This window comes from Hyla sarda, chromosome 12 (genome assembly GCF_029499605.1).
Source record: "Hyla sarda isolate aHylSar1 chromosome 12, aHylSar1.hap1, whole genome shotgun sequence".
NCBI classification, from domain to species: domain Eukaryota; kingdom Metazoa; phylum Chordata; class Amphibia; order Anura; family Hylidae; genus Hyla; species Hyla sarda.
Window position 1 is genome coordinate 74,881,247 of NC_079200.1, and position 27,768 is coordinate 74,909,014.

A 27,768-nucleotide genomic window follows, 5' to 3' on the forward strand; every position below is an offset into this window, starting at 1 on the left:
TGTGGCTTCCTCAAAGGGCCTCAGCAAACGGCAGGTATCATGTATGAGCTGCCACTGGTTCACATTTAAGTTATACAGGGGAGTACTCCTATCTGCTTGGATCATCAAGAAATCGGTGATGGCTTTTCCTGGTTCGCATAGTCTGTCCAACATATGGAGGGTGGAATTCCAACATGTGGCAACGTCACAAATAAGACTATGTTGTGGAATACCGTTCTGAAGCTGCAGCTCAAGGAAGGTGTGTTTGGCGGTGTACGAGTGGCTGAAGTGCATGCACAGTTTCCTTGCCATTTTCAGGATGTTTTGCAAATGGGGGGAAGACTTGAGGAAATGCTTGACAACCAGATTCAACATGTGTGCCATGCAGGGCGCATGTTTCACACTTCCTTGTCGCAGCGCGGACACAATGTTCTTCCCGTTGTCGGTCACCATGATTCCCATTTCCAGATTTCGTGGTGTAAGCCATACTCAGATTTCTTTACGAATGAAATCCTCCCCTGTGTGACTCCGTTCGCCAAGGCAAGCCATGTGAAGAACAGCTTGACACCGCCGTGCCCTACACACATGGTACGATGAAGGGCAACCGAGATGTGGCCGTGCAGTGGAGGCCGAGGACACGGTGGAGGATGAGGAGGCGGCGTCGCACACTGTAACATGACCAACTGCCTGTGAGCGAGAGCCTGGAGGAGGAAGCGGTGTGACCTGTCCAAGTTGCTGTTGTGGCTGTGCAGGAACCACATTTACCCAGTGAGCCGTAAAAGACAAGTATTGTCCCTGCCCGTAGTTACAGCTCCACACGTCGGCACTTTTGAACACACCGACAGGCTCAAGGACTGGCCCACCTTCTCTTGTACAAACTTATGCAGGGCTGGTATTGCCTTCTTCGCAAAGAAATGATGGCTTCAGACTCTCCACCTCGGCTCGGCACAAGCCATCAAGGTGCAGAGTCCACCACTTGAAAAGGGAGGGACTGCAACACCAGCAACTTGTACAGAAGCACATTCAACTTCAGCGCCGTTAGATGAGTTGGCGCATACTGTTGTCTCTTGGACATGGCTTCGCTGATGGAATGTTGGCAGAATGGCTGACTAAAAGCGGGAGAAGCAGGAGCGACAGAAGGAGGGTTTGACACACAGCTCCCTTCGGCTGAGGTGGTGGAGCCTTGGCTGGATGAAGGAGGGAGCGGATGGCCACTGGGTGATGCAGCAGGCTGGACCACTACATCGGAGCCACGGTTCTCCCAGGCCGCTTTATGGTGGCGAAGCATGTGTTGACGCAGGGCAGTGGTGCCGACATTGGGACCCTGGCCACGCTTCACCTTCTGCCGACAGATCTTGCATGTGGCTACGTGAACCTCCTCCGGATGCCTAATGAAAAACTTCCACACCGCCGAGTAGCTGATTTTCCCACTCGCAGTCCGCACTAATTGACTGCTACTGGCGCCGTCTCCAGGAACCCCTGTTCCACTACCTCCCGGAAAGGTAGGATGCCGCGAAGCAGGTGGTCTCCCCCAGGCATGTTTGGCTCCTGAATTTCCACTACTGCCACCATGCTGACTGCCAACTGTGCTACCGCCTTGCTGCCTCAAGGGCAACCTGCAACTCTCTTCTCCTGATGATGATGAATTGCGATCGGCTTCATCATCATCAACAGTTGTGTGCACGTCACTGATGTCCTCCTCAGGTTCCCCAACAGTGTCTGCTTCAGGACCCTGAACACTTGCAACATCGCCTCCCACGTCACTCTCCGCATCACTACTTGGCCGCCTAGCGGAGCAAGCGGCGCATGTCTCCTCCCCTTCTTGGCTGTCCAGTAGCTGCTGACTGTCCTCTATTGGATCGTCCTCAGTAAATAGTGGAGCTGAACCCACAGCATAAGATACTTCTTTAGGAGAGGGAACAGCATAGGACAAAGGCAATGGGAGGACACGGACTGCTCCCGGGCCATGCCAACTGAGGGTTGTGTCTGAGGAACCCACCGACTGTTGACTGGGGGTGTCAGATCTCACTTGTGATGATGTGGATGAGCGTGTTAACCAATCAACGACGGCAAATGGGTTGCTGGTGGAGACACGACCGCTGGCTGATAACGGGAGCTCAGGCCTCTCGCTGCGACTCCTGCTGCCACTCGCCCCAAGTCTGCTGCCAACTCTGCCTGAAGTATTTAGGCCTCTGACACCCCTCTGTGCACGTCCTGGCACTTCTCTGCCCGACATACTTAGTGTGTTTATGAGGGCATTACAATACGCTACACTACTCTTTAAACAGTATTTGCCTAGAACAGCAGCAGGTGATTACTTACGGCTGTCCTTGAACAATATGTAGGCCCTTGACAGATTAACAGGTACTAGATGGTACAATACTTGGATGTACGTATGCGGTATGCACTGATGAGGGCAATAATATGCCTAACTATTAGCAGAAAAAACTCTGTATTTTTGTACAACACCAGCCGGTGGATACTATTGTTTGGACTGTGACAGTTTGGAGCACCTTGACAGCTACTAAATGGTACCATACTTGGATGTACCTATGCGCAGTGGCGTTGCGACCCGGGTGCGGGGGGTGCGGCCCGCACCGGGTGACACCAACCTAATGGGGTGACACCAAGACGCTCCGCAGCACCCCCCCCCCATCTGTGCCCGACCGGCCTCCCATCCGTCAGCACCCCCCCCCCCCCCCTGCGCTGTGTGTGCGGTGCGCCCGTCCGTCATCACCACCCCCCCCTTTCACCTTCACTCTGCGCCCGTCCGTCATCACCCCCCCCCCCCGCACCTTCACCAGTACTGTGCCCGTCCTCCGCTCCCACGTCTGCGCCGGCCTGACGTCACACCGCATGGCCGCGCAGGAGGACGTGAGTTACGTCACTCGCACGGCGCCCGGTGAGAAGGATCGCTGCGCTGGATGGGTGAGTGTGTATGTCTGTCTCTCTGTCTGTCTGTCTGTCTCTATCTATGCTTGTGTGTGACTGTGTGTATGTGACTGTGTGTGTTTGTGTGACTCTCTGAGTGTGTGTGTGACTCTGTGTGTGTGTGACTGTGTGACTGTGTGTGTCTGTCTGTGAGTGTGTCTCTCTGACTGTGTGTGTGTGTGTGTGTTTGTCTCTCTGTGTTGTATGTGTTTTTTTTGTGTGTGTGTGTGTGTGTGGGGGGGGGGGGGGGGGGGGTATAACCAGCGATCTATTGTGGGGAGACTTTGACCCATTATGGGGAACCTGCGGCCTAATGTGGGGAAACTACTACCAAATGTGCGGAGTCTATGCTACCTAATGTGGGGAATCTGTGCTACCAAATGTGGGAAGTCTATGCTACCTTATGTGGGGAATCTGTGCTACCTAATGTGGAGAAATTGCTACCTAATGTGGGGAAATTGCTACCTAATGTGGGATAACTGGTACCTACCTAATGTGGGGGAACTGGTACCAAATGTGGGGAATCTATGCTGCCTAATGTGGGGAATAGATGCTACCTAATGTGGGGAAACTGCGACCTACCTAATGTGGGGGCACTGCTGCCTACCTAATGCTCCCCCCCCTGGCAGTAGCACCCTCATCATCCACCAGCAACACCCCCCCAGCAGCACCTCCATCAACATATCCTGATGGTGGATGATGGAGGTGCTCCTGCCAGGAGGATGATCCTGCCGATGGACGATGGGGGTGATACTGCCAGGGGGGATGGCCAGTAGCACCCTCATCATTCTCCAGCAACACCCCCCCAGTAGTAGCACCCCTATCATCCACTAGCAACACCACCAATACCCCCCTCCCGTGGTAATAGCATCAGCTAACGGATGTTGAGGGGTGTTACTTTGGTTGTGGTATTATATTCAGAGGGGGCAGTGTATGGCAACGTTATATTCAGAGGGCGCAGTTTGTGGTAGTATTATATTCAGAGGGTGCAGTTTGTGGTAGTATTATATTCAGAGGGCGCAGTTTGTGGTAGTATTATATTCAGAGGGGGCAGTGTGTTGTAGTATTATATTCAGAGGGCACAGTGGGTGGTAGTATTATATTCAGAGGGCGCAGTTTGTGGTAGTATTATTAGAGATGAGCGAACTCACAGTAAATTCGATTCGTCACTAACTTCTCGGCTCGGCAGTTGATGACTTATCCTGCGTAAATTAGTTCAGCCTTCAGGTACTCCGGTGGGCTGAAAAAGGTGGATACAGTCCTAGGAAAGAGTCTCCTAGGTCTGTATCCACCTTTTTCAGCCCACCGGAGCACCTGAGAGCTGAACTAATTTATGCAGGATAAGTCATCAACTGCCGAGCAGAGAAGTTTGTGACGAGTTGAATTTACTGTAGTTTGCTCATCTCTAAGTATTATATTCAGAGGGTGCAGTGGGTGGTAGTATTATATTCCGAGGGTACAGTATGTGGCGGTATTATATTCAGGGGTACAGTATGTGGCAGATTTATATTCAGGGGTACAGTATGTGGCAGATTTATATTCAGAGGGTACAGTATGTGGCAGATTTATTTTCAGAGGGCGCAGTTTGTGGTAGTATTATATTCAGAGGGTATAGTGTGTGGCGGTATTATATTCAGGGGTACAGTATGTGGCAGATTTATATTCAGAGGGTACAGTATGTGTTGGTATTATATTCAGAATGTACAGTGTGTGGTAGTATTATATTCAGTGGGTACAGTGTGTGGCGGTATATTCAGGGGTACAGTATGTGGCAGATTTATATTCAGAGTGTACAGTATGTGTTGGTATTATATTCAGAATGTACAGTGTGTGGTAGTATTATATTCAGTGGGTATGGTGTATGGAAGGTTTATAATGAAAGAGTATAGTGTATAGTAGTATTATATTTAGAGGATACAGTGTCTGGCAGGTTTATAATAATTATTGTTTTCATATAGAGGATGAGAATGCGCTGACATAGTGAGGAGACATCTGGGCGTCACATTCTACAGACAGAAGTTTTAGCTGGACCAGGCGGTATGTACCATCTGAATTAGATAAGGGAAGACTATAGAGAAGACGTCACCTGTAGTCACTGATATCATTGTGTATTCTCCTCACTATAGAGAAGACGTCACCTGTATTCACTGATATCATTGTGTATTCTCCTCACTATAGAGAAGACGTCACTGATATCATTGTGTATTCTCCTCACTATAGAGAAGACGTCTCCTGTAGTCACTGATATCATTGTGTATTCTCCTCACTATAGAGAAGACGTCACCTGTAGTCACTGATATCATTGTGTATTCTCCTCACTATAGAGAAGACGTCACCTGTAATCACTGATATCATTGTACATTCTCCTCACTATAGAGAAGACGTCACCTGTAGTCACTGATATCATTGTGTATTCTCCTCACTATAGAGAAGACGTCACCTGTAGTCACTGATATCATTGTACATTCTCCTCTCTGTGTCCTATCAGAGCTGTAGTCACTTGTCAGTTCTACAGTTATGGTCAGTGAAACTACAACTCCCAGCATAACCTCACCACTGCTCAAAGGGGTACTCTACTGGAAAAAAAAAAATTTAATCAGCTGGTGCTACAAAGTTAAACAGATTTGTAAATTACTTCTATTTAAAAATCTTAATCCTTCCAGTACGTATTAGCAGCTGTATAAGCGATTCACAGGAAGTTATTTTCTTTTTTAATTTATTTTCTGTCTGACCACAGTGCTCTGTGCTGACACCTCTGTCCATGTCAAGAACTGTCCATAGTAGGAGCAAATCCCCATAGCAAACCTATCCTGCTCTGGACAGTTCCTGACATGGACAGAGGTGTCAGCAAATAGCACTGTGGTCAGACTGGAAAGAACTACACAACTTCCTGTGGAGCATACACCAGCTTATAAGTACTGTAAGTATTAAGATTTTAAATAGAAGTAATTTAAAAATCTGTTTAACTTTCTGGCACCAGTTGATATAAAAGTAAATGTTTTCCAGTGGAGTACCCCTTTAAGTAATTCTGGGAGCTGTATATTTCAATGGTGAAAACTTCTTTAACACTTTCCTATTCTGTGGCAACTGGTATATCTGATTATTATACTGGAATTTCTAACAATGCGCTACAACAGTGGTGTCTGTCACAACAGGCTAAAAACTTACTGGGGGGAGGGGGTAGGTATGGGGTGACACCATTTTCTACCGCACCGGGTGACACCAACCCTAGCAACGCCACTGCCTATGCGGTATGCACTGATGAGGGCAGTAATATGCCTAACTATTAGCACACAAAAAAATCTTTATTTTTGTAAAACACCAGCCGTTGGATACTATTGTTTGGACTTTGACGGTTTGGAGCACTTTGACAGCTTAACAGGTACTAGATGGTACAATACTTGGATGTACCTATGTGGTATGCACTGATGAGGGCAGTAATATGCCTAACTATTAGCAGAAAAAACTCTGTATTTTTGTAAAACACCAGCCGGTGGATACTATTGTTTGGACTTTGATGGTTTGGAGCACCTTGACAGCAACTAAATGGTACAATACTTGGATGTACCTATGCGGTATGCACTGATGAGGGCAGTAATATGCCTAACTATTAGCACAAAAAACTCTGTATTTTTGTAAAACACCAGCCGGTGGATACTATTGTTTGGACTTTGACGGTATGGAGCACCTTGACAGCTTAACAGGTACTAAATGGTACAATCATATGTAGAAAGCAGGGACGTCACTCACCGGGGTACTGTGCCGATAATTCTTTATTTCTTTAAGGTGCAAAGACAGACATGGTGCACGGACGTTTCCAAGGACTCAGCTAATCAGAGTAAGACTGGGTGACAGCTGTTGCGCGTGCGCATTCACGCTTCTTCAGACCTGAAGAAGGGTCTGAAGAAGCGTGAATGCGCACGCGCAACAGCTGTCACCCAGTCTTACTCTGATTAGCTGAGTCCTTGGAAACGTCCGTGCACCATGTCTGTCTTTGCACCTTAAAGAAATAAAGAATTATCGGCAAAGTACCCCGGTGAGTGACGTCCCTGCTTTCTACATATGTTTGATACGAAGATGTCTTTTCATTAGGGACTTGGAACCCGAAGGGTTACAGTGCCTGCCAGCACTGTTAAGGGAACTGTGGAGCCCGAGCTCAGGGCGTCTTTCATTTTCGCTGCACTAGCTGAGAGTGCGATCTTAGGAATCTAGGGGTAGTTGTGCCGGCTGCTCGCTTCTGTGTGCCACTAAATGGTACAATACTTGGATGTACCTATGCGGTATGCACTGATGAGGGCCTATTAGCAGAAAAAACTCTGTATTTTTGGAATAAACCAGCCGGTGGATACTATTGTTTGGACTTTGACAGTATGGAGCACCTTGACAGCTTAACAGGTACTAAATGGTACAATACTTGCATGTACCTATGCGGTATGCACTGATGAGGGCAGTTATATATGCGTAACTATACGCAGAAAAAACTGTTTGAAAAAAATAAAACAGCCGGTGAATATTATTGTTTGGACTTGCACAGTATGTAGCCCCTTGACAGATTAACAGGTACAAAATGGTGCAAATGCACTACAGTCCACTGAACAATCACGTATTTCTGAACAGCAGCAGGACCCAACAGTGCAGTACCACAAAAAAAAATCCAGGGATTAAACCCTAAATTGCACTCTGTCACACAATTCTGAGCAGCAGATGTTTTGTGGAGCAAATAAAAATAAACTCAATTGGGCTGAAAAATGAGGAGATGAGATGCTTCAGAAAGTTCAGGCAGCTTGGAGATCTGTATGAGGCAGCTGACAGCTATCTGCACCTCTCTGCTGCAATGCTCAATAACGTGAATAGGAGGTTTAGCAATCAATGATCCTTCTCAGTGTAACATCAAAGCAATCTGCACTCCTGCCTTTCCCTAATGCTGATGTGACTAGCAGTTGCAGTGTAACGCTGTGGTATGAGCTATTCACACACACGCAGTCCCGTCCTCTCCATCTGAGTACATAGATGAAACGAAGAGAGGCAAGATGGCCGCCGATTATATAGGGGCTGTGACATCACAGGGGTCAGTGAACACTGATAGGCTGCATCTCCGGAGCGGTCGAGAAAAGAGCGGATATCCAGGAGAGTGTAATTGTGGGTGACCGGGTGACAGTGGGTTTGCGAGATTCTGGAGCCTCCTTTACCTTGGTGCGGCCTGAAGTGGTGGATACAGAGGACATCATCCCTGGAAGAACCATGGCTTTAAAAGGAATTGGAGGTGTGCGGCCCGCTGTGCCCATGGCCCGTGTGTGCCTGGATTGGGGTACAGGCAAAGGTTTGCGGGAGGTGGGGGTCTCTGAGGACATCCCTGTTAATGTTCTGCTGGGGAATTATTTGGGTCGGATGCTCTGTCATTATGCTCCAGAGGACACTACCTGCACACCGGATGGGCTAGGAGAGAGCCCTGTTCATTTTTAGCTACTGTGCGAGACTTTGGGAGACACTGTGAAATGTGGTAACTGGGAGGGAGTGCCAAAACCTAGTGGAGATGGGCTAGGGGGAGGGGTTGGTGTGCCCCTGGTGACATGTAAGGATGAGGGACCAGCAGTGAGTTATATGTCCCAATCCTGTGAGCCTAAGGAGGAGGAGGGAAGGAGTGATAGTCCTGTTTATGATGCCTGTAACATTGTTATGTCTGGAACTGAGGGAGAGGAAGGTGGAGATGCTAGTTCACCTGGGGGAAATGTGCTCCCTTATGCCCCAAGATGGGGGGAGGGAAATGAGCATTTTCGGGAAGCTCTGCGCAGTGACCCTTCCCTTGAAGGGCTGAAACAACGTGCTAAACATACAGATGTTGACTCAGAGGGGCATCGGGTATATTGGGAAAATGATATCTTGTACTGGGAGTCCCTTTCCAAAGGCATGCTAGGGGCCCAGGAGGGAGAAAGGCCGTTAGTGGTTTCTAGGCAGTACAGGAAAGAGCTGCTGAGGTTGGCCCATGAGACCCCCCTGGCAGGAAATTTTGGAGTGGCCTATGCAGTCATAGAGAAGGAATGTCTAGCTGTGGTCTGGGCTTTGCAAAAATTACAGCCATACCTGTATGGCAGGGATTTTACTGTCATAACTGATCACAACCCTCTACATTGGTTGGACAGAGTGTCCGATAACAATGGCACCTTGAAATAAATGCTAAAAACATTTGGAGAATCGGAGGGCAGAGACTGAGAAAAAGAATTTACCTCATCTGTTATTTGCTTACAGGGAGGTACCCCAAGAGCCTACAGGTTTCTCGCCCTTTGAGTTATTATATGGTCACAAAGTGCGGGGACCCCAAGATTTAGTTAGGGAAGAATGGGAAGGGGGGCTACCTGCCCCTGAGACTTCTGTGGTGGAGTATGTTCTGAAATTCAGGGACAGGGTGCAGACATTGACTGGGCTGGTACATGACAACCTCACAGCAGCACAGTCCAGGCAGAAGTACTGGTATGATCACAATGCAAGGGACTGGGTCTATGAAGTGGGACAGAAGGTAATTATTCTGAACCCCATTAGGAAGAATAAGTTGCAGGCTGCCTGGGAGGGTCCCTTCCCCATTTTGCAGTGCCTAGAACCCACCACATATGTAGTTGCCCTTGATGAGAAAGGTCAGAGGCAGAGACAGTACCACATTAATATGGCATACTATGACCCTGAGGAGGTGGTACCCAGTGTATGCGGTGCACCAGAGGAAGGGCTGGGTAGTGATCCCCTACTGGACCTAATGGAGTAAGCTAAGAGCCAGGGATCCTTTCAGAATGTAGAGATCAATCCACAGCTCTTAGCTACAAAGAAAAGGCAGCTAAATGAGGAAATAGGCCCCTTCAGTGCCATATTTGCCTGGGAATGCAGGGCCTGTGGTGTCAAGAAAAGAAATAGACGGTTAATGGAGACAGATCTATCAGCCTGGAGAGGCGAGATCTCTCTGTCCCCATCTTAAGGGGGAGTTATCAGGCCCAAGGCCTGCTTATGGAAACATACATGTGTTTTATAATTGTATCTATGTATTATCCAAGACCTAGGGGGTGAGGGTCATTCAGACTGTGTGTTTTGTGTATTGCATTTTATTGGGGGTAAAATTGCATTTTACTGGCTGTTTGGTATCTCCTTTGAAGTCATGCAAACTGGTCCCATCATATAATCAAACAGATAAGGGGTCAGGAAGAGAGATGCCCCACCTGGTGAGATCAGAAGGGAGGGAGGAATGTAGTTTCCCTCCAAAGAAGCAGATAAGACTTAAAATGCTGGACTTAACTGGTTGTTGAAGGCTGTGCCCAAAGCTGACAAGAGCTGGACTCTCATTGACAAGGATGGCTATACCATCATGCTGTAAGAACTTCATTTTTGCTTTCTGAACTTGTCTTGTCTATAGCACTGTGATACCTTTTATCAGATTAAATGTTTAATTAATCAGCTCTGGTCTTTGATCTCTAAATATATGAGCTTACCTTTCTGAAGGCAGCTCTGGTGGAAACACGTTTATCTAAGGGTTAATTTGGTGACTTGCTGGGACTAGTAGTGGATACCCAGCGGTCTGATGGCCTTAACCCTTGCACCATCACACTCTCTCTAATGTCTTGGCTGGACCGATAGGGTGTGATCGTGACAACGTGGTATCAGAAAGTCCACCTCATCAGCACTCAACTGGTTAGCAGCCCTAGCTCCAGTTACCAACTGCTTGAGCTCAGTAAGGTAGATCTCTGTTGGATTATGACTCAAGATCTCATAGCTGTTGGTATCAGAGAGGAGGCTAAGGCACATGGCATGATATTGGGACCAGTCCATGATCACAATATTCCCTCCTTTGTCAGAGGGTTTTATGACCAGGGACTGGTCCCGCTCAAGGTTTTGCAAGGCATGATGAAATGGTGGCCTTGATGTACTGTTGGGTCTAGTGTTTCAAGTTCGGAGAGGACTAGCTGTAAAAACACCTCTAAAACACCTCCTCAACCAGTGGCTGTTTCTCCTTCTGTGAGAAGATCAGCCAGAATTTAGGCCGTTGCCACTACTCTGTGCACACCCTGGCAATTCTCTGCCTGACATACTTAGTGCGTATATGAGGGGAGTACAATACGCTTTACTACGCATAAAACTGTATTCGAATAGCAGCAGGTGTGTACTTCTGGCTGTCCTTTCACAGTATCTAGGCTCTTGACAGATTAACAGGTACAAAATTGTGCGCTACTTATGAGGGCAGAAAAATGCACTACAGTATGCTTAAAAAGCTTATTGGAGTAAAACATCAGCCGGTGATTACTTTTGCCTGGCCTTTCACAGTATCTAGGCCCTTGATAGATTAACAGGTACAAAATAGTACACTACTTGAATGTAGGTATGTGGTATGCACTTATGAGGGTAGAAAAATGTGCTACAGTACGCTTCAAGAAGTAATGGAGTAAACCACAAGCCGGTGATTACTTTTGCCTGGACTTTCATGGTATCTAGGCCCTTGACAGATTAACAGGTACAAAATAGTACACTACTTAGTTGTAGGTATGTGGTATGCACTTATGAGGGCAGAAAAATGTGCTAAAATATGCTTTAAAAAACTTATTTTTGCACAACACCAGCAGTACACAACAGTGCTGCAGCACATAGTCGCTGTGTACTAAACCAAAAATTGCACTCTCTCAAAGACTATTAGTAATGAATTGCTGAGTAGTATACCGTCTACAGACTAGTTTAACCAGCAGACTATTTGTTGTGGAACAAAGACACAGAGTTGCGCTGAAAAATTATTCCTCTATAAGGTTTCTCAAGCTGAGCCAGCTTGTTCAAATGTATGAGGCAACACACAGCTTTCTGCCCATCTCTGTAATACACTGCTGTAGAAAGTGACTGGGAGGTTAATGGCTGCAGTAAAAATTATTTTCAGTGAAAAACGCTGACGTGACTAGGAGGTGAACCGCTGCTGGAGAAAGCTTTTCTGTGTAACACACAAAGCACTGACAGTCCTATCTCTCTGCTGTGAAAGGATGAAGTGACTGGCCGGAATATGGCTGCCGATTATATAGGGCTGTGATATCACAGGAGTGACTGGCTGCTGATAGGCTGCATCCTGCATGTGATTAAGGGTCACCTACCCTTGTTCCCGCCTTTCCAGAGTTCCTTGCCCCATCTCCTCACATTTGGATCTGCTATTTTAGATTCCATGGAGCCAGGACTGTACTAAATGAAGTTTAATGAAGCGATTTGCGCAATAGAATCGTAGCGATATTCACATTCGTTACAAATCAAATTTTTCATGAAATTCGTAACAAATTCAGGCTCGTCAGATTCGATTCGCTCATCTCTATCACTTTGTATACCCTAAAGAAATTTATAAAAAGTCATCAAAAATTCCCATCAAAACAAAAATGGTACCAATAAAAACTACAGATCATGGCGCAAAAAATTAGACCTCACACAGTATAGGAAAAATTAAAAAGTAGTGGTCAGAAGAAGACCATATTAAATGTACTAATATTCGTGCTAAAGGTTATCATTTTTTTACATAAGTAAAACAAAATAAAACCTATATAAGTTGGGTATCATTTTAATCGAATGGACCTACAAAATAAAGATAAGGTGTAATTTTTCCTGAAAATGGCTTATTGTAGAATTGGAAGCCCCCAAAAGTTGTTTTTTCTTTTTTAATTTTACCCTACAAATATTTTTTTTACTGGTTTTGCCATAGATTTTGTGATGAAATTATTGATGTCATTACAAACTAAAATTGGTGGCACAAAAATCAAGCCCTCATATGGGTCTGTAGATGGAAAATTGAAAGTGTTATGATTTTTTGAAGGCGAGGAGGAAAAAACAAAAGTGGCAAAATGAAAAAGGGCCCAGTCCTCAAGTGGTTAAATCCTGTTAACAAAATTTTTTTGCTAAAAAGTTGCATAGCCTCCAAATTCAGGACTCTGCTGTGCATATGGTTTGTGACTGCAAATTCTCATAAGACCACTGGAGGTCACTAGAACACTGCACATTTTCCTCTGAACATTGGCTTCCTTTTGTTCCCCATCAAATTATTTCTGTCTGTACAAAAGATAAAGAGATGAAAATGTAAAAGTGATCCAGAAAACGTTTTTTCACATTTTGAAAAAACAAAAACAAAAAACAACACTAATTAGATGTACGTATGTGGAATGCACTTATGAGGGCAGAAAAATGCGCTACAGTACGCTTAAAAAACTTATTGGAGTAAAACACCAGCCGGTGATTACTTTTGCCTGGCCTTTCACAGTATCTAGGCCCTTGACAGATTAACAGGTACAAAATAGTATACTACTTAGATGTAGGTATGTGGTATGCACTTCTGAGGGCAGAAAAATGTGCTAAAATACGCTTAAACTTAACATTAGCAGTACACAACAGTGCTGCAGCACATAGTCGCTGTGCACTAAACCCAAAATTGCACTCTCTCAAAGACTATTAGGAATGGACTGCTGGGTATTAGACCGTCTACAGACTAGTATAGCCAGAAGACCATTTGTCATGGAACAAAGACATAGAGTAGCGCTGAAAAATGATTCTTCTATCCTCTACTAAGATTTCTCAAGCTGAGGCAGCTCTTTCAAATGTATGAGGCAACACACAGATATCTGCCCCTCTCTGTAATACACTGCTGTAGAAAGTGACTGGGAGGTTAATGGCTGCAGTAAAAATAATTTTCAGTAAAAACGCTGACGTGGCTAGGAGGTGAAACGCTGCTGGAAAATGCTATTCTGTGTAACAGTCCTATCTCTCTGCTGTGAAAGGATGAAATGACTGGCCGGAATATGGCTGCCGATTATACAGGGCTGTGACATCACAGGGGTGACTGACTGCTGATAGGCAGCATCCTGCATGTGATTAAGGGTCATCCCACCAACCCTTGTTCCTGCCTTCCGAGAGTTCCTTGCCCCATGTCCTCACATTTGGATCCACCATTTTAGATGCCCTGGAGACTGGACCACACTAAATGGAGTTTAATGAAGCGATTTGCGCAATAGAATCACAGCGATATTCGCATTCGTCATGAATCGAATTATTTCTGTCTGTACAAAAGGGAAAGAGATGAAAATGTAAAAGTGATCCAGAATTTTTTTTAACATAGATTTTATGATGAAATTATTGATGTCATTACAAACTAAAATTGGTGGCAAAAAAATGAAGCCCTCAAATGGGTCTGTAGATGGAAAATTGAAAGTGTTATGATTTTTTATGCAAAATGAAAAAGGGCACAGTCCTCTAAGTGGTTAAATCCTGTTAATATTTTTTTGCTAAAAAGTTGCATAGCCTCCAAATACAGGACTCTGCTGTGCATATGGTTTGTGACTGCAAATTCCCATAAGTCCACTAGATGTCACTAGAACACTGCACATTTTTCCTCTGAACGTTGACTTCATTTTGTTCCCCTTTGGCTATTGACTCATCGAATTCTTTCTGTCTGTACAAAAGGTAAAGAGATGAAAATGTGAAAGTGATCCAGAAACCGTTTAACATATATACAGAGCAGGTGTACAGAGCAGGTGGATAACCTCTTGGTTTAGTGATGTCGCAAAGTTAGTATTCCAAACTCAGTTTTTGGCAACTAGGGTGCCTCCAGCTGTTGCAAAACTACCACCTCCAGCATACCCGGACTTTGGCTGTCCGGCATGCTGGGGGTTGTAGTTTTGCAACAGCTGGAGGCTCCCTGGTTTGGAAACACTGCCCCAATCTTTGGCTTACAAGCTGTTTTAAAACTACAACACCCATCATTCTTGACAGCCAAATGATGGGGTAATTTGCTCCTTATATAGCATCAAATGGGGTCCACATTCCTATTACATGTTGGGGGGATCCTCCCCGAGATCTGCATGCTCCTCTCTCGAAATACTATGTGCTGCTTGGGGACCCAGCTCCTTTTACTATGTAACACTAAGGCTAGATCCACCCTGTGTTAGTGCTTCCGTCAGATGTATCTGTCAACTTGCCACTTGTACAGAGGGCAATGGATGCCATTCATTTAATTGGCCTCTGTTTGGAATGTATGGGCTACTTTAACAATTTAAGGACTCTGGCTCCTTGGCAATTAAGGACCATGGGTGTACATGTACCGGACCGGGATGCCTGCTGAAATCATTCAGCAGGCATCCCGTGCAAACCCCCCTCCCCCCCCCCCTTTATGTCAGACCGGCGATTTGCGGCGATTCCGGCTCAATCGGGTCTCTGGTGACCCGGTGAAAAAGGGTGAATGGGGCATTCACTCTTACCCAGCAGGAGTGAGGTGGCACAGGTGGCCACCTCACGATCACATGATTGATTGGTCGGAACGAATTGGGTGGCGATTGGAGCCGGCGGGGGTCTCTTCCCTCTCCATGGCCCAACTGGGGTCCCAGCGTTGGCGGTCCCGGCGGCAGGAGCAATGGCAGCAGCGGCGGCTGTCCCGGCAGCAGGATACAGCAGGAGGTGAGGCCTGTTCACCTCCTGCGGATGCTTAGCAACAACTCTCAGCATGCACATCCAAAGGGCATGCTGGGAGTTGTAGTTTTGCAACAACTGGAGTTCCAACTACAACTCCCAGCATGCCCTTTGGTAGTCTGTGCATGCTGGGGGTTGTAGTTATGCAACAGCTGGAGGCACATTTTTTCTATGAAAAAGTGTGCATCCAGCTGTTGCATAACTGCAACTCCCAGCATGCACAGACTACCTAAGGGTATGCTGGGAGTTATAGCAGTGTGCCCCTAGCTGTTGCAAAACTACAACTCTCAGCATGCCCTTCGACTATCAATGCATGCTGAGTGTTGCAGTTTTGCAACAGCTGGAGACACATTGGTTGTGAAACAGTGTTTGTGCCCTAACTCAGTGTTCTGCAACCAGTGTGCCTCCAGCTGTTGCAAAAATCCAACTCCCAGCTTGTATGGTCTGTCAGTGCATGTTGGGAGTTGTAGTTTTGCAACAGCTGGAGGTTTGCCCCCTCCCCCTATGTGAATGCACAGCGAGTTTTCTGCTGCAAGTTTGAGATGCGGCAAATTTTCCGCCGCAGCTGAAACTCCCAGCGAGAAACTAACTGTAAACCCCTGCCCGTGTGCATGTACCCTAAAAACACTACACTACACTAACACAATAAAAAGTAAAACACTACAAACACATATACCCCTACAGAATTACCCCTCCCCCCCCCCCCCCAATAAAAATAAAAATAAAAACTCTTGTACGGCACTGTTTCCAGAACGGAGACTCCAGCTTTTGAAAAACAACAACTCCCATTATTGCCGGACAGTCACTAACTGTTAAGGCATGCTGGGAGTTATGCAACAGCTGGAGACACCCTGTTTGGGAAACACTGCCGTAGGGTATTTTAGTAATGGATGCAAATCCCCAAAATAATCCTCAAATGTGCATGGCGCTCTATTGCTTTGGAGCCCTGTCGTATTTCAAGGCAACAGTTCAGTGCCACATATTGGGTATTTCCGTACTCGGGAGAAATTGCCTAACAAATTTTGAGGGGCATTTTCTCCTTTTACCCCTTATGAAAAGGTAAAGTTGGGGTCTACACCAGCATGTTAGTGTAAATTTTTTTTTCTTTACACTAACATGCTGGTGTTGCCCCATACTTTTAATTTTTACATGCGGTAAAAGGAAAAAAAGCCCCCCTAAATTTGTAACACAATGTCTCCTGAGTACGGAAATACCCCATATGTGGGTGTAAAGTGATCTGCGGGCGCACAACAAGGCTCAGGACTGAGAGCGCACCATGTACATTTGAGGTCTAAATTGGTGATTTGCACAGGGGTGGCTGATTTTACAGTGGTTCTGACATAAACACAAAACAATAAATACCCACATGTGACCCCATTTTGGAAACTGCACCCCTCACAGAATATAACAAATAGTATAGTGAGCTTTAACACCCCACAGGTGTTCCCTTTTGAGCCCTCTTCTGCGGCTGCCGAATACTTTACATACACATATGAGGTATTTCCTTACTCGAGAGAAATTGGGTTGCACATTTTGGGGGGCTTTTTCTCCTTTTAGCCCTTATAAAATTTCAAAAACGGGGTCTACAAGAACATGCAAGTGTAAAAAAATTAAGATTTAGAATTTTCGCCTTCAGTTTGCTGGTATTCCTGTGAAACACCTAAAGGGTTAACACAATTTCTGTGTACATTGAGGGGTGCAGTTTTTATAATGGGGTAATTTATGGGGTATTTCTAATATGAAGACCCTTCAAATTCACTTGGAAAAAAATTGGAAAATTGCTGCTTACATTTTTAGCCCTCTGGTGTCTTCCAAAAGTAAAAACATGTCAACTTTATGATGCAGATATAAAGTAGACATTTTGTATATGTGAATCAATATATAATTTATTTGTTATGTCTATTTTCCTTATAAGCAGAGAGTTTCAAAGTAAAAAAAATTCAAAATGTTAAAATTTTTCATAAAATTTTGGACTTTTTCACCAAGAAATGATGCAAGTATCGACAAAAATTTACCACTGACATAAAGTAGAATATGTCTCTAAAAAAAACTATTTCGGAATCAGAATGAAAAATAAAAGCATCCCAGAGTTATTAATGCTTAAAGTGACAGTGGTCAGCTGTGCAAAAAAAAGGCCCGGGTCCTTAAAGGAGATATCCAGTGGTGACTCAGTGGTGAGCAAGTTATCCCCTATCCTAAGGATAGGGGATAAGTTGCAGATCGCGGGGGGGGTCCGACCGCTGGGGCCCCCTGCGATCTCCTGTACGGAGCCCCAACAGCCCGCGGGAAGGGGGCGTGTCGACCTCCCGCGAGGCGGCGGCCGACACGCCCCCTCAATACAACTCTATGGCAGAGCCGAAGCGCTGCCTTCGGCAATCTCCGGCTCTGCCATAGAGATGTATTGAGGGGGCGTGTCGGCTGCCGCTTCGTGCGGGGGTCGACACCCGCTATCTGGGCCGAGAGCCGGGGCCCCGTACAGAGAGATCGCAGGGGGCCCCAGCGGTCGGACCCCCCGCGATCTCAAACTTATCCCCTATCCTTAGGATAAGGGATAAGTTTTTCACCACTGGACTACCCCTTTAAGGTGAAAATGGGCTGGGTCCTTAAGGGGTTAAGCGGACTCAAATGTGTTGTCAATTTTGCTTAAAATAGCCCATACTTACTCTAGTGACTCGGTTCGAACCGCTGCCCTCCGTTATAGTATATGTTGGCAACCTGTTTTCGGTGGGGTGCCGACGTATATGTCTATGGCAGATGTAAGGTTTCAACAAATTCTTCTGCATGTCTCCAACATAGCGAAATGCTGACCTCCCCGGGCACGGGAGGGGAAATCTGGGCTCGCGTGTCATCATGTAGAACAGGATTTGTAGGCCCAGGGGTTTAAACCTAGAACAACTAGGTTCAGGGCTGGTGCACAGATTTTTGTCACCATAGGCAAAAGCTGATTTTGCCGCCCCCTTGACCCCACCCATTGTCTCTGCCCTTTGACACACCCCACCTTATTACTGCGCTGACAAACTGTAACAAACCTTCTCATCATGTACTAAATTTCCAAAACCCAGGGCACGAAGCCCGAGGTAAAAGATCCCTTTAGGGACAACCCCTTAAAATATAACTTTAATTGTATAAATCAATTATAAAACCATCAAAGCACACCACGTGACAATAGTTCAAATTTCAGTGTTACAGATCCAGTTATAAACATTATTGGGGATAAACCCTTAGTCCTTGGTATATGGGGAACTGCAGTTTCCCCTATTCCTGGATATCTTTAACACATATTAAAACCACCAAATGTGCCCCCTCTACTAGTTTCGGTGCCTCAGCACTGTCCTTAGGAGGGTATATGGTCAAACCTGGTAAAAAAAAAATTCTCCTCATGTAATTATCTTAGTATTTGGGTGGCAGACTGTAACAAACCCCATCCTCATGTAATTACCTTAGTATTTGGGTGACACACTGTAACAAACCCCATCCTCATGTAATTACCTTAGTATTTGGGTGACACACTGTAACAAACCCCATCCTAATGTAATTACCTTAGTATTTGTGTGACACACTGTAACAAACCCCATCCTCATGTAATTTCCTTACTACTGGGGTGACACACTGTAACAAACCTCCTCCTTATGTCTTTATGTAAACTCCAGCAATGGTGGAGTGGTGCCAGCTGTGAGCAGGTGGTTCGGATGCTAGCTGGCTAAGTTTCTTGTGGCGGGAAGAGGAGCACGCCCATCAAGAGGGTGCTCTAGGTGGCTGCCTATTTTGCCTATAGACAGAGCTGGCCCTGACAAGGTTCATCTGCAGGGACAGCACCGTCCTATATAATAGGAAATTCTATATAACAATTACCTAATATACTTTTCCTTTTCAATCACTGTGTTGGCTGCTGTTTATTGCAGCCTGTGTTCTGTCTATGGAGCAGCTGGTGCGGACAGTCATAAAGCCTCCTATGCCTGCTAACAGGCTGCAGGGAAACTATGGGGGACTATCAGACACCCATAGTTTCCCTGCAGCCTGTTATCAGGCATAGGAGGCTTTATGACTGTCCGCACCAGCTGCTCCATAGACAGAACACAGGCTGCAATAAACAGCAGTCTAGTGACAGGTTCGAGCAGTATTGGAAACTGTCCTACTCTACTCCTATGCAGTATACAGAAGCAAAGCACATTTGTGTCTGTCTCTTTAAAACTCTCCCTTTACGTTGGCCCCAGGTAATTATTATTTTTTTTTGTATTGTAAGAGCAGTAACAAGGAAGTTGTAGAGAATAGGTGGGAGGAAGTGGTGGCAGGGAAACACACAACACACACATTGCGGCTGGTCCTGATATGCAGCTTTGTGCGATCTACTCCTCTTCAGTATATTGAGATGGCTGACCACAAAAGGCATGTACCCACCCAGGTAAGTGCCCATGAACTGGTGCCAGCTGGAGGGGTAACAGGTGCGAGGAAGACAACCATGATAACCTAAGCCTTCACTGGTGTCATTGGTGTCCGGTTACTTCTCTATGAGAGAATCACACGACTAGCAATGCCACAATCCCAATCCGTGCCCATGAATTGTGAGAACTGGTAAATTGTTATAAATTGGATTTCCTAAGATAAAAAAAAAAAAAAAAGCATGTCTAGGTTTCATCACTATGTAGTGAGGGTTAGTGGTAATCGCCACCAAAGGTTTCCCTTCTTTGGAGCACATTTATATAGTCATGGGAATTAATAATTGAGTATTACTTATTGATACGTATTGAACTGGTGCTGCTTGTTTGTCTTCAACAATTTCCATACCTCTGCTTGCCATCGGTGAACAAAAACTTTATTTCTACTCAGAATCAGACAATCTTTACAGCCCTAATACTGCCTACAGCCATGTTTTCCAAGCAGTGTATCTCCAGCTGTTGCTAAACTACAACTCTCAGCATGCTGCGAGTTGCAGTTTTACAATAACTAGACATACACGGTTTGGGTACACTGGCTTACAGAATGCTTATTCATCAGCGGATCACTGAGCCTGTTACATAGCTATGGGCTGATGTAATAGCGGGGCTGCCATCAGAAATTTTGGGGCCCCTTACACAGCTCAAGGTCCCCCCCCCCCCCCTTCCCCTCCTCTCCTCGTGGTACATGCTTGATTTTATCATAGTGTCGGGCTCAGAAACATAAAATAATACCTCCACTGCAGGACAATATATCACTACAGCAGTGACTAAATAATACCACCATACTGTAAGGAAATAAAACCCACTATACACGGACCAGTATCACTAATAATACCACACCATTATACAAGGGACAAATAATTGCACCACACCATGACCACTGCTATATTGTTATTGAATAAAAAAACACTATACAAAGACCAATACCTCCCTAAGGGTAGGGTTACACACAGTGCATTTGCACCGTATTTGACTCTGCGCATGCGCTACCGGCTGTCACAGGGTGATTTCAGAGCATGCTCCCTGCTGTGGCCGGGTAGCTCCGTCTGTCGGCTCATGACTGCTGGTGGGAAATCTGCCGCTATGAGCGGACACACAGAGCTACAGGGAGCAAGGACTTAGCTCTGTGACTGCCAGCAGTGCCTCTGCAACATCAAATACGCTGTGGATGCGCTGTAAGTGGCCCTACCCATAGAGTGACCATGCAAAATATCACCAGCTGTACATAGGTGCTGCACACCTTATAAAAGATTACAGGTACATACTCACAGGGGGCGTCTTCTTATTGGAGTCATTCACTTTTCTGTCACATCTGTCCTGGGTCATCATGAAGATGTCTCCACTGAATCTGCAAGATAAACATTTTAGGCTTCTTACAGCACACTCCTCACCTCTAGTGTTGAGCGGCATAGGCCATATTCGAATTCGCGAATATTCGCGAATATATGGACGAATATTCGTCATATATTCGCGAATATTCGATATATTCTCGTTTTATTTTCGCATATGCGAAAATTCGCGTATGCGAAAATTAACATATGTGAAAATAAGCATATACAAAACTAACATACTCGAAAATTCGCATATGCGCAAATTTGCATATGCTAATATTCGCATATGCGAATTATCGCGCGCCAGTCTCACACAGTAGTATTACAGCCTTCTTTACACCACACAAGCTGGAAGCAGAGAGGGGTGATCACTGTGATGTGTACTGTGAAGAAAAAAAAAAAACGAATATTCGTAATTACGAATATATAGTGCTATATTCGCGAAATTCGCGAATTCGCGAATATGCGATATTCGCGAATAATATTCGAATAACGAATATTCGCGAGCAACACTACTCACCTCTATACAAACCCCCTATATGTATTGCACTGCCTCATATAGTATTAGATCCCTCTGTGTCCCTGCATAGTACTAGGCCCCCTCACATTGTCCCCATACAGCATTAGGCCCCTCTGTCTACATATATTATTAGGTCACCTTACATTACTCCCATATAGCATAAGGCTCTCTCACATTGCCCTCAGAGAAGTAGGCCCCCTCTCATTGCTCCCATAAAGTAGCAGGACACAAACACTGTCCCAATATAGCATTAGGCCCCCTTACATTGCTCCATATATTATTATTAGACCCCCTTATATTGCCCCATAGATTATTTTCAGGCCCCCTTACATTACTCCCCCAGATTACTTTTAGGCCCCCTTATATTGCCCCCATAGATTACTAATAGGCTTTTCTTACATTGCCCCATAGATTATTAATAGGCCACCATACATTGTCCCCATAGATAATCAATAGGGCCCCTTACATTGACCATTCACAGCAAGGATATCAGAGTCCTAGCTAAATTAGTAAGTCACAGAATGGGACCTACAATCAAATTTTATTAACTTGCCCCTAAAAAGGAACCTACTGGTTCCATAAATGCTCAAAGAGCCACAACAACAAAACACAAGATAGTGATAGCAATATAATGAGCACACAGCTCATACAAACAGTGCGTCTGATGAAGAAAATAACGCAATGCGTACTGCAAGTGAATCAACCACCAATAATAGTGTAGTCATATACAAATAGAATATTAATATATACACCAGAGTATCCACAGATACAGCTCCATAGGACTGTTTGAGATGTTTATGCCTATGCTATAGGCTAGCAGATTGGCCTATTGTATAGTTTGTTTACAGGGTTCCCTTGGGAACCAGTAGATAAACATTATCAGTGATCGGATGTGATTTGGAGCTCACTTCCGGTCTTTGACACGCATTCGGACTTAAACCGGAAGTGATGTAATGTTTGCTTCCGGTTTTTGACACGCAATCGGGGATGTTACTTTGCATGCGTTCCAGCAGTAACCAATGATGACAAGGAGGTGTGTTTTAGAGTCGGCACGCGAACATTCAGGTACGTTCATAAGGAGCGCTGAATAGTTTTGGAACGCCGCCACCTCCAGCTGGATCGTTATGACAATAGCTCCGGTGGATCGAGCCAGATGGCTATATCTCACTCCTGATGACCTGTAGCCAGGAGAAATGCGTCGAGAGAAAAAATCATCTAAAGATATCCATTTCCACTTGTGTATCCATGCTCCTTTACTTTAACCCTTGTTTGTATGCACAGCGGTCATAAGCATTGTGACTGCGGTCTATGCGCATATGTTCCACAGATGGATGTGTTATGGGGAACAGGTCTGTTGGGTTAATCGATGTGTATCAAAGATAATGCTATACTTTAATCAATAGGATGTATATACTCTACCTCTGTATACCCGTTTTATCTTTGAAAATACAGGTGCACGTCATTGATAGACGCACACTGATGTAGTTTTTAACCGTCCTTTGTATAGAGAGTGTGATAGGTTTACATGTGCATTATTGGGTGCATTGCCCTGTATTTGATATATAGAGTGTGACAGCTATACATGTGCATCAGGTACATGTTTTTCATCTAATAAATACTCTATACCTTTTCTGTGGGATATATTTTGAGAGTCCCCCCCCCCCCCCCCTCATAACTACTGACTACCTCAGTCTATCTACTTACTAATTGTTTGCATCCCCTGGACATCCTATGAATATTACAGTGCTTCATTACTCATCAGGGATTGGTCTGGGTAGCGAGTTAGTGATTTTTCATTAGCAAGTGAGTTAGTGATTGTAGGGGTAGCCTAGCAGTGCAGGGCAGGTTCCGGAGCGGGACCGTCCTTTTTAGGATGACAATTCCGCCTAGGCATAGGTCCTAGAGCAGTTTATCGGTAGGGACTATCAGGTTCCACTCCCCACCCATCCAGTTGTCCCCTCCTGAGCCACTACCTGAGCCATGGGGGATAGGGTTCAATAGGACGTTTATCTGTGGATACTCTGGTGTATATATTAATATTCTATTTGTATATGGTGTATATTATTGGTGGTTGATTCACTTGCATTATGCACTGTGTTATTAGCTTTATCAGACGCACTCTTTGTATGAGCTGTGTGCTCATTATATTTCTATCACTATCTTGTGTTTTGTTGTTGTGGCTCTTTGAGCATTTATGGAATCAGTAGGTTCCTTTTTAGGGGCAAGTTAATAAAATTAGATTTTAGGTCCTATTCTGTGACTTGCCCCCTTACATCGCCCTCATTAATTATTAGGCAACCTTACATTGCGCCCCTTGATTATGCCCCCTAACATTACCCCCATTAAATATTAGGCCCCCTTACATTGCCCCCATTGAATATTAGGCCCCCTTACATTGCCCCGCTTTATTATGCCCCCTAACATTGTCCCCATTAATTATTAAGCCCCCTTACATTGCCCCCATTGAGCGCTGCCACACAGGAAGCCTGGGCTGGAGTAACAGGACGGAACCGCCGTCTCCTTCCTGTCACATGTGCCGCTATGGCGCAATTTCAACACTGTGTGTGTCTTAAAGGCGCACTCAGTGTTGAAAGTTGCGGCTGCTCAGTGATTCGGGACATGTGTGGTGAGGGTTTGATCAATGGGTAGATGTGTTGCCCTTGTGTTCGTGACGTCAGGGCGTGGTTATCCTCTACATCACCCAAGGTATGGCCGCTGGTTCCTGGGCTAGGCCCGGGGAAAATAATCACTCCAATGCAAAGTTACGTAACAACGGCAGCTTTACTGAGGCAGACAGATGGAATAGTCTTTACAGCTCAGTTAGGCCCAAGAAGATGACCAGTGACTTAAGGAGACTTGCAGGCTCACTGGGACTTGTAGTGGACTTGGACTGAATTATGCAGACCCAGGCTGACTTTAGCAGACTTGACTGACTGGACTATGACTGACTAGATTTCACCCCTGTGGTTGCTTACCAGGCTTTGAAGTTCACCTGAAGGGGCACTTGGTGATTGAAGCGTTACTGCGTGGTTAGGCCTAGGTCTCCCTTACTACACCAGACACTCTCAGGTCTTGACTGTACTGCTCCTCAGACTCATCTCAGAATTGAACTAGCTAATTCCTCCCTGGGTTTATAAGCGAGCAATTTGGAGGACTCCCATAGGTCACTACACAAGTCACCTAGTCACTGACACCTTCCCTGGTTACATGACTTGGTAACAACATTTAAAGGAAAGAACTGTGGTCTGCATTGCAGCAGAAAGCATCGGTGTATTCGGGCGCTCTCCTCAGTGGAAGCCAGTCAGTCCAGGGTAGGATATAAATCAAGTCTATATGCAATCTCATCTGTCAGTTGTGCATGGGTTAATTGGTACTACAAGCACTAGTAGCCCTTTCTGTGCAGAACTTCGGTGTTCTGGTCGACTAGTAGAGATGCAAATTCCGTTTAGTGCAGCAAGATGAAACCGGTCAGTTTCAGTAAAGGAGACTCCTGGGAATGAGAGACCAACAGGAGGAATGTCTATCATCTAGCCTCGGTCCATCCCCAGCAAATGAACCCCCAGGTCTCCTAACTTACGTAGATGTCCACCCACAGTCTCCAACACCTCAGAGCCGCTCACTTCACTTCTCCTACTTGCGAAACTCAATTCAGCCAATTCGGAAGTGAGCGGCTCTGAGGTTTTGGAGACCGTGGGTGCACATCTACGTAAGTTGGGGGACCTTGGGGTTCATCTGTAGTTGGGGATGGACCGAGGCTAGACGATAGACATTCCTCCTGTTGGTCTCTCATCCCCAGGAGTCTCCCATACTGAAACTCCAAGGAAAGAGTCTCCTAGGACTGTATCCACCTTTTCCAGCCCACGGGAGCACCTGAAAGCTGAACTAATTTATGCAGGATAAGTCAGCAACTGCCGAGCCGAGAAGTTCGTGACAAATCGAATTTACTGTAAGTTCGCTCATCTCTAATAAATACCTCAAAAAATAGCAGGGGAGCGTTACAGAAACTGGGAGAGATCACTGCGCTCCTTAAGCTGCAGAGCTCGGGTGGCATCCAATCGGACGATCCACTTGGCTTCTTGTTGGAGCAAACGAGTGTTGCGGTCAATCCCAGCCTCTGAAAAAAACTCTCTCAAGTCCCATGAATTTTGAGTTAGCAGGACTACTGCTATGACAATTTTTTACATTAGAAGTAAACCGAGTTGCTCCCTTTTCTGTACGTAGAGAGTAGAAATGCTCTCTAATACACTCAAAAATATTTTTTTTTCGTCTTCCCCACATAAAACCTCCCGCAGGGACAATATATGCAATATACTACATGAGTGCTCCTGCAGGTTATCAGCAGTTTTTTTAACCTCATATCCTTCTATTCTACAATAGCATTTTCGTGTATTATGCTGAAAAAAAGAACAGCTTCTGCAGAGAAAATTCCCTATGGGGATAGTGTTCTGCAACCAGTTGACAGAGCTTTTGTGGTTTTTATGTTTCATCTTTTTAATATTATCACCTATAGTTCCCTTTTTTTTTTAATGTCATTATTGGTTTATGGGTAGCAACAGACTGCAGGTCTGGATCATTTTCAACCATAAACCAATCAATGTTTACGAAGGAAATTCCTTATCAATCGATTAAGAGGTATATTCCTAAAGGAAAAGGTGAATCTTTTTTCCTATCATGATCTCTTTGTCTCCGGCTCTTACTAACAAGTAGCGCTTTTCTATCTAACTTGATGGCCTTCTCTAAAGCTTGCTGTATAATGTTAACAGGGTAGCCTCTCTGAACTAAGAAAACATTAAATTTACTATTGACACGTCTAAGCTGTACCATCTGGCTAAAGGGAATAGAATTTTTAAGGTGTGGTAAATGGGAACTTTAATAATGAAGCAACAAGTTTTTGCTATTTCTTTCCTATAGCCTGAGGTGGAGATGTTACCATTGACAACATCAATGCTGACATCGAGAAAAAAATTGAGGTGGTAATCCCCGAACTGACTTGTAAAAAAAACTGGTTGAAGTGATTATTAGAATTAATATACATCATAAAGGCTTCAAACTCCTCTCTAGTGCCATCCCACACTACTAGTATATCATCGACATACTGGAAATAAAGTTTTAAATGTCGGGTGTAGGGATTGGCACTGGAGAAGATAAGGCGACTTTTCAAGACTGCTAGAAAAATGTTGGCATACTTGCATGACACGGGGGACCCCATAGCGGTCCCCTGTGTCTGCTTATACCATTGTGTTTCATACCTAAAAAAAATTATGCTCCAAAATAAATCTCAAAGCAGGGGTCACAAAATAAATCTCAAAGCATGGGTCGAACAAAAGACTCAGATTTGTTGGTATGGGACAAAAATTAGCCCAAAGTCTTAGACCCACATCGTGGGGGATGCAGGTGTACAGGCTTTCCACATCAATCGACGCTAGATGGAACCCATCCTGCCAGACAAATCCATCCAGCGCTGATATGAGGTCATTTGTGTCCCTCAGAAAAGAAGGGATACCTGGAAGGAGCGGGAAGAGGAGCAAATCTAGGTAACTAGATAGGTACTGGGTCGCTCAGCCAATCACCGTGACAATCGGTCGTAAAAAAAAAAAAAAATTGCAATACAAAAGTGATCAAAAAAGACGCATGGTGATTTAAAACATACTTAATTTGTTAAGTTTCAGTCTTTTTTTTCTAAAGTAGTACATTAATAGTAAACATGGGTATCCTTTTAATCGTATTGACCCATCAAATGAATATAATTTCATTTTTACCGTTAAGTGCGCTGTGTAAAAACGGAAACCTCCAACATTTCAAAATTGTGTTTTTCTTTTCTATTTCCCAACAAAATATTTTTTTTTGGTTGTGCCGTACATTCTATGGTAAAATAAAAGATGTCATTCCAAAGAACAATTGGTGAAGCAAAAAACAAGCCCTTATATGGGTCTGTGGGTCTGTCTATGGATTTTAGAAGAAGAGGAGGAAAAGACAAAAACACAAAAATCACCCTGGCTTTGTTCTGAAAGGGGTATTCCAGTGGAAAGTTAAACAGATTTTTAAATTACTGTAAATTACTATACAACTTCCTTGTAGTATACAGCAGCTGATAAGTACTGTAAGAGTTAAGATTTTTAAATAG

The 27,768-nt window shown here is 44.9% G+C and overlaps 1 protein-coding gene and 1 long non-coding RNA gene across 3 annotated transcripts in view; one reads left to right on the forward strand and one right to left on the reverse strand.

The window, feature by feature from the left end:
- Positions 1-14,043: 14,043 nt before the first annotated feature.
- On the reverse strand, positions 14,044-22,539 carry LOC130296430 (uncharacterized). 2 transcript variants are annotated; one of them, XR_008849213.1, is made up of 3 exons: positions 22,397-22,539; positions 21,063-21,141; positions 14,044-14,344 (listed from the first exon to the last, which is right to left on the reverse strand). It is a non-coding gene; the product is annotated as an uncharacterized LOC130296430 (long non-coding RNA). The 2 variants fall into 2 exon arrangements; XR_008849212.1 differs by having other exon boundaries at positions 21,059-21,141.
- LOC130296428 (delphilin-like) overlaps positions 19,659-27,768 on the forward strand; it is a 132,719-nt gene continuing 124,609 nt past the window's right edge. Inside the window, exon 1 of the mRNA XM_056547927.1 lies at positions 19,659-19,759. Coding sequence (XP_056403902.1) covers positions 19,727-19,759 — 33 coding nt within the window. The 5' untranslated portion in view covers positions 19,659-19,726. The remainder of the gene's footprint in view (positions 19,760-27,768) is intronic.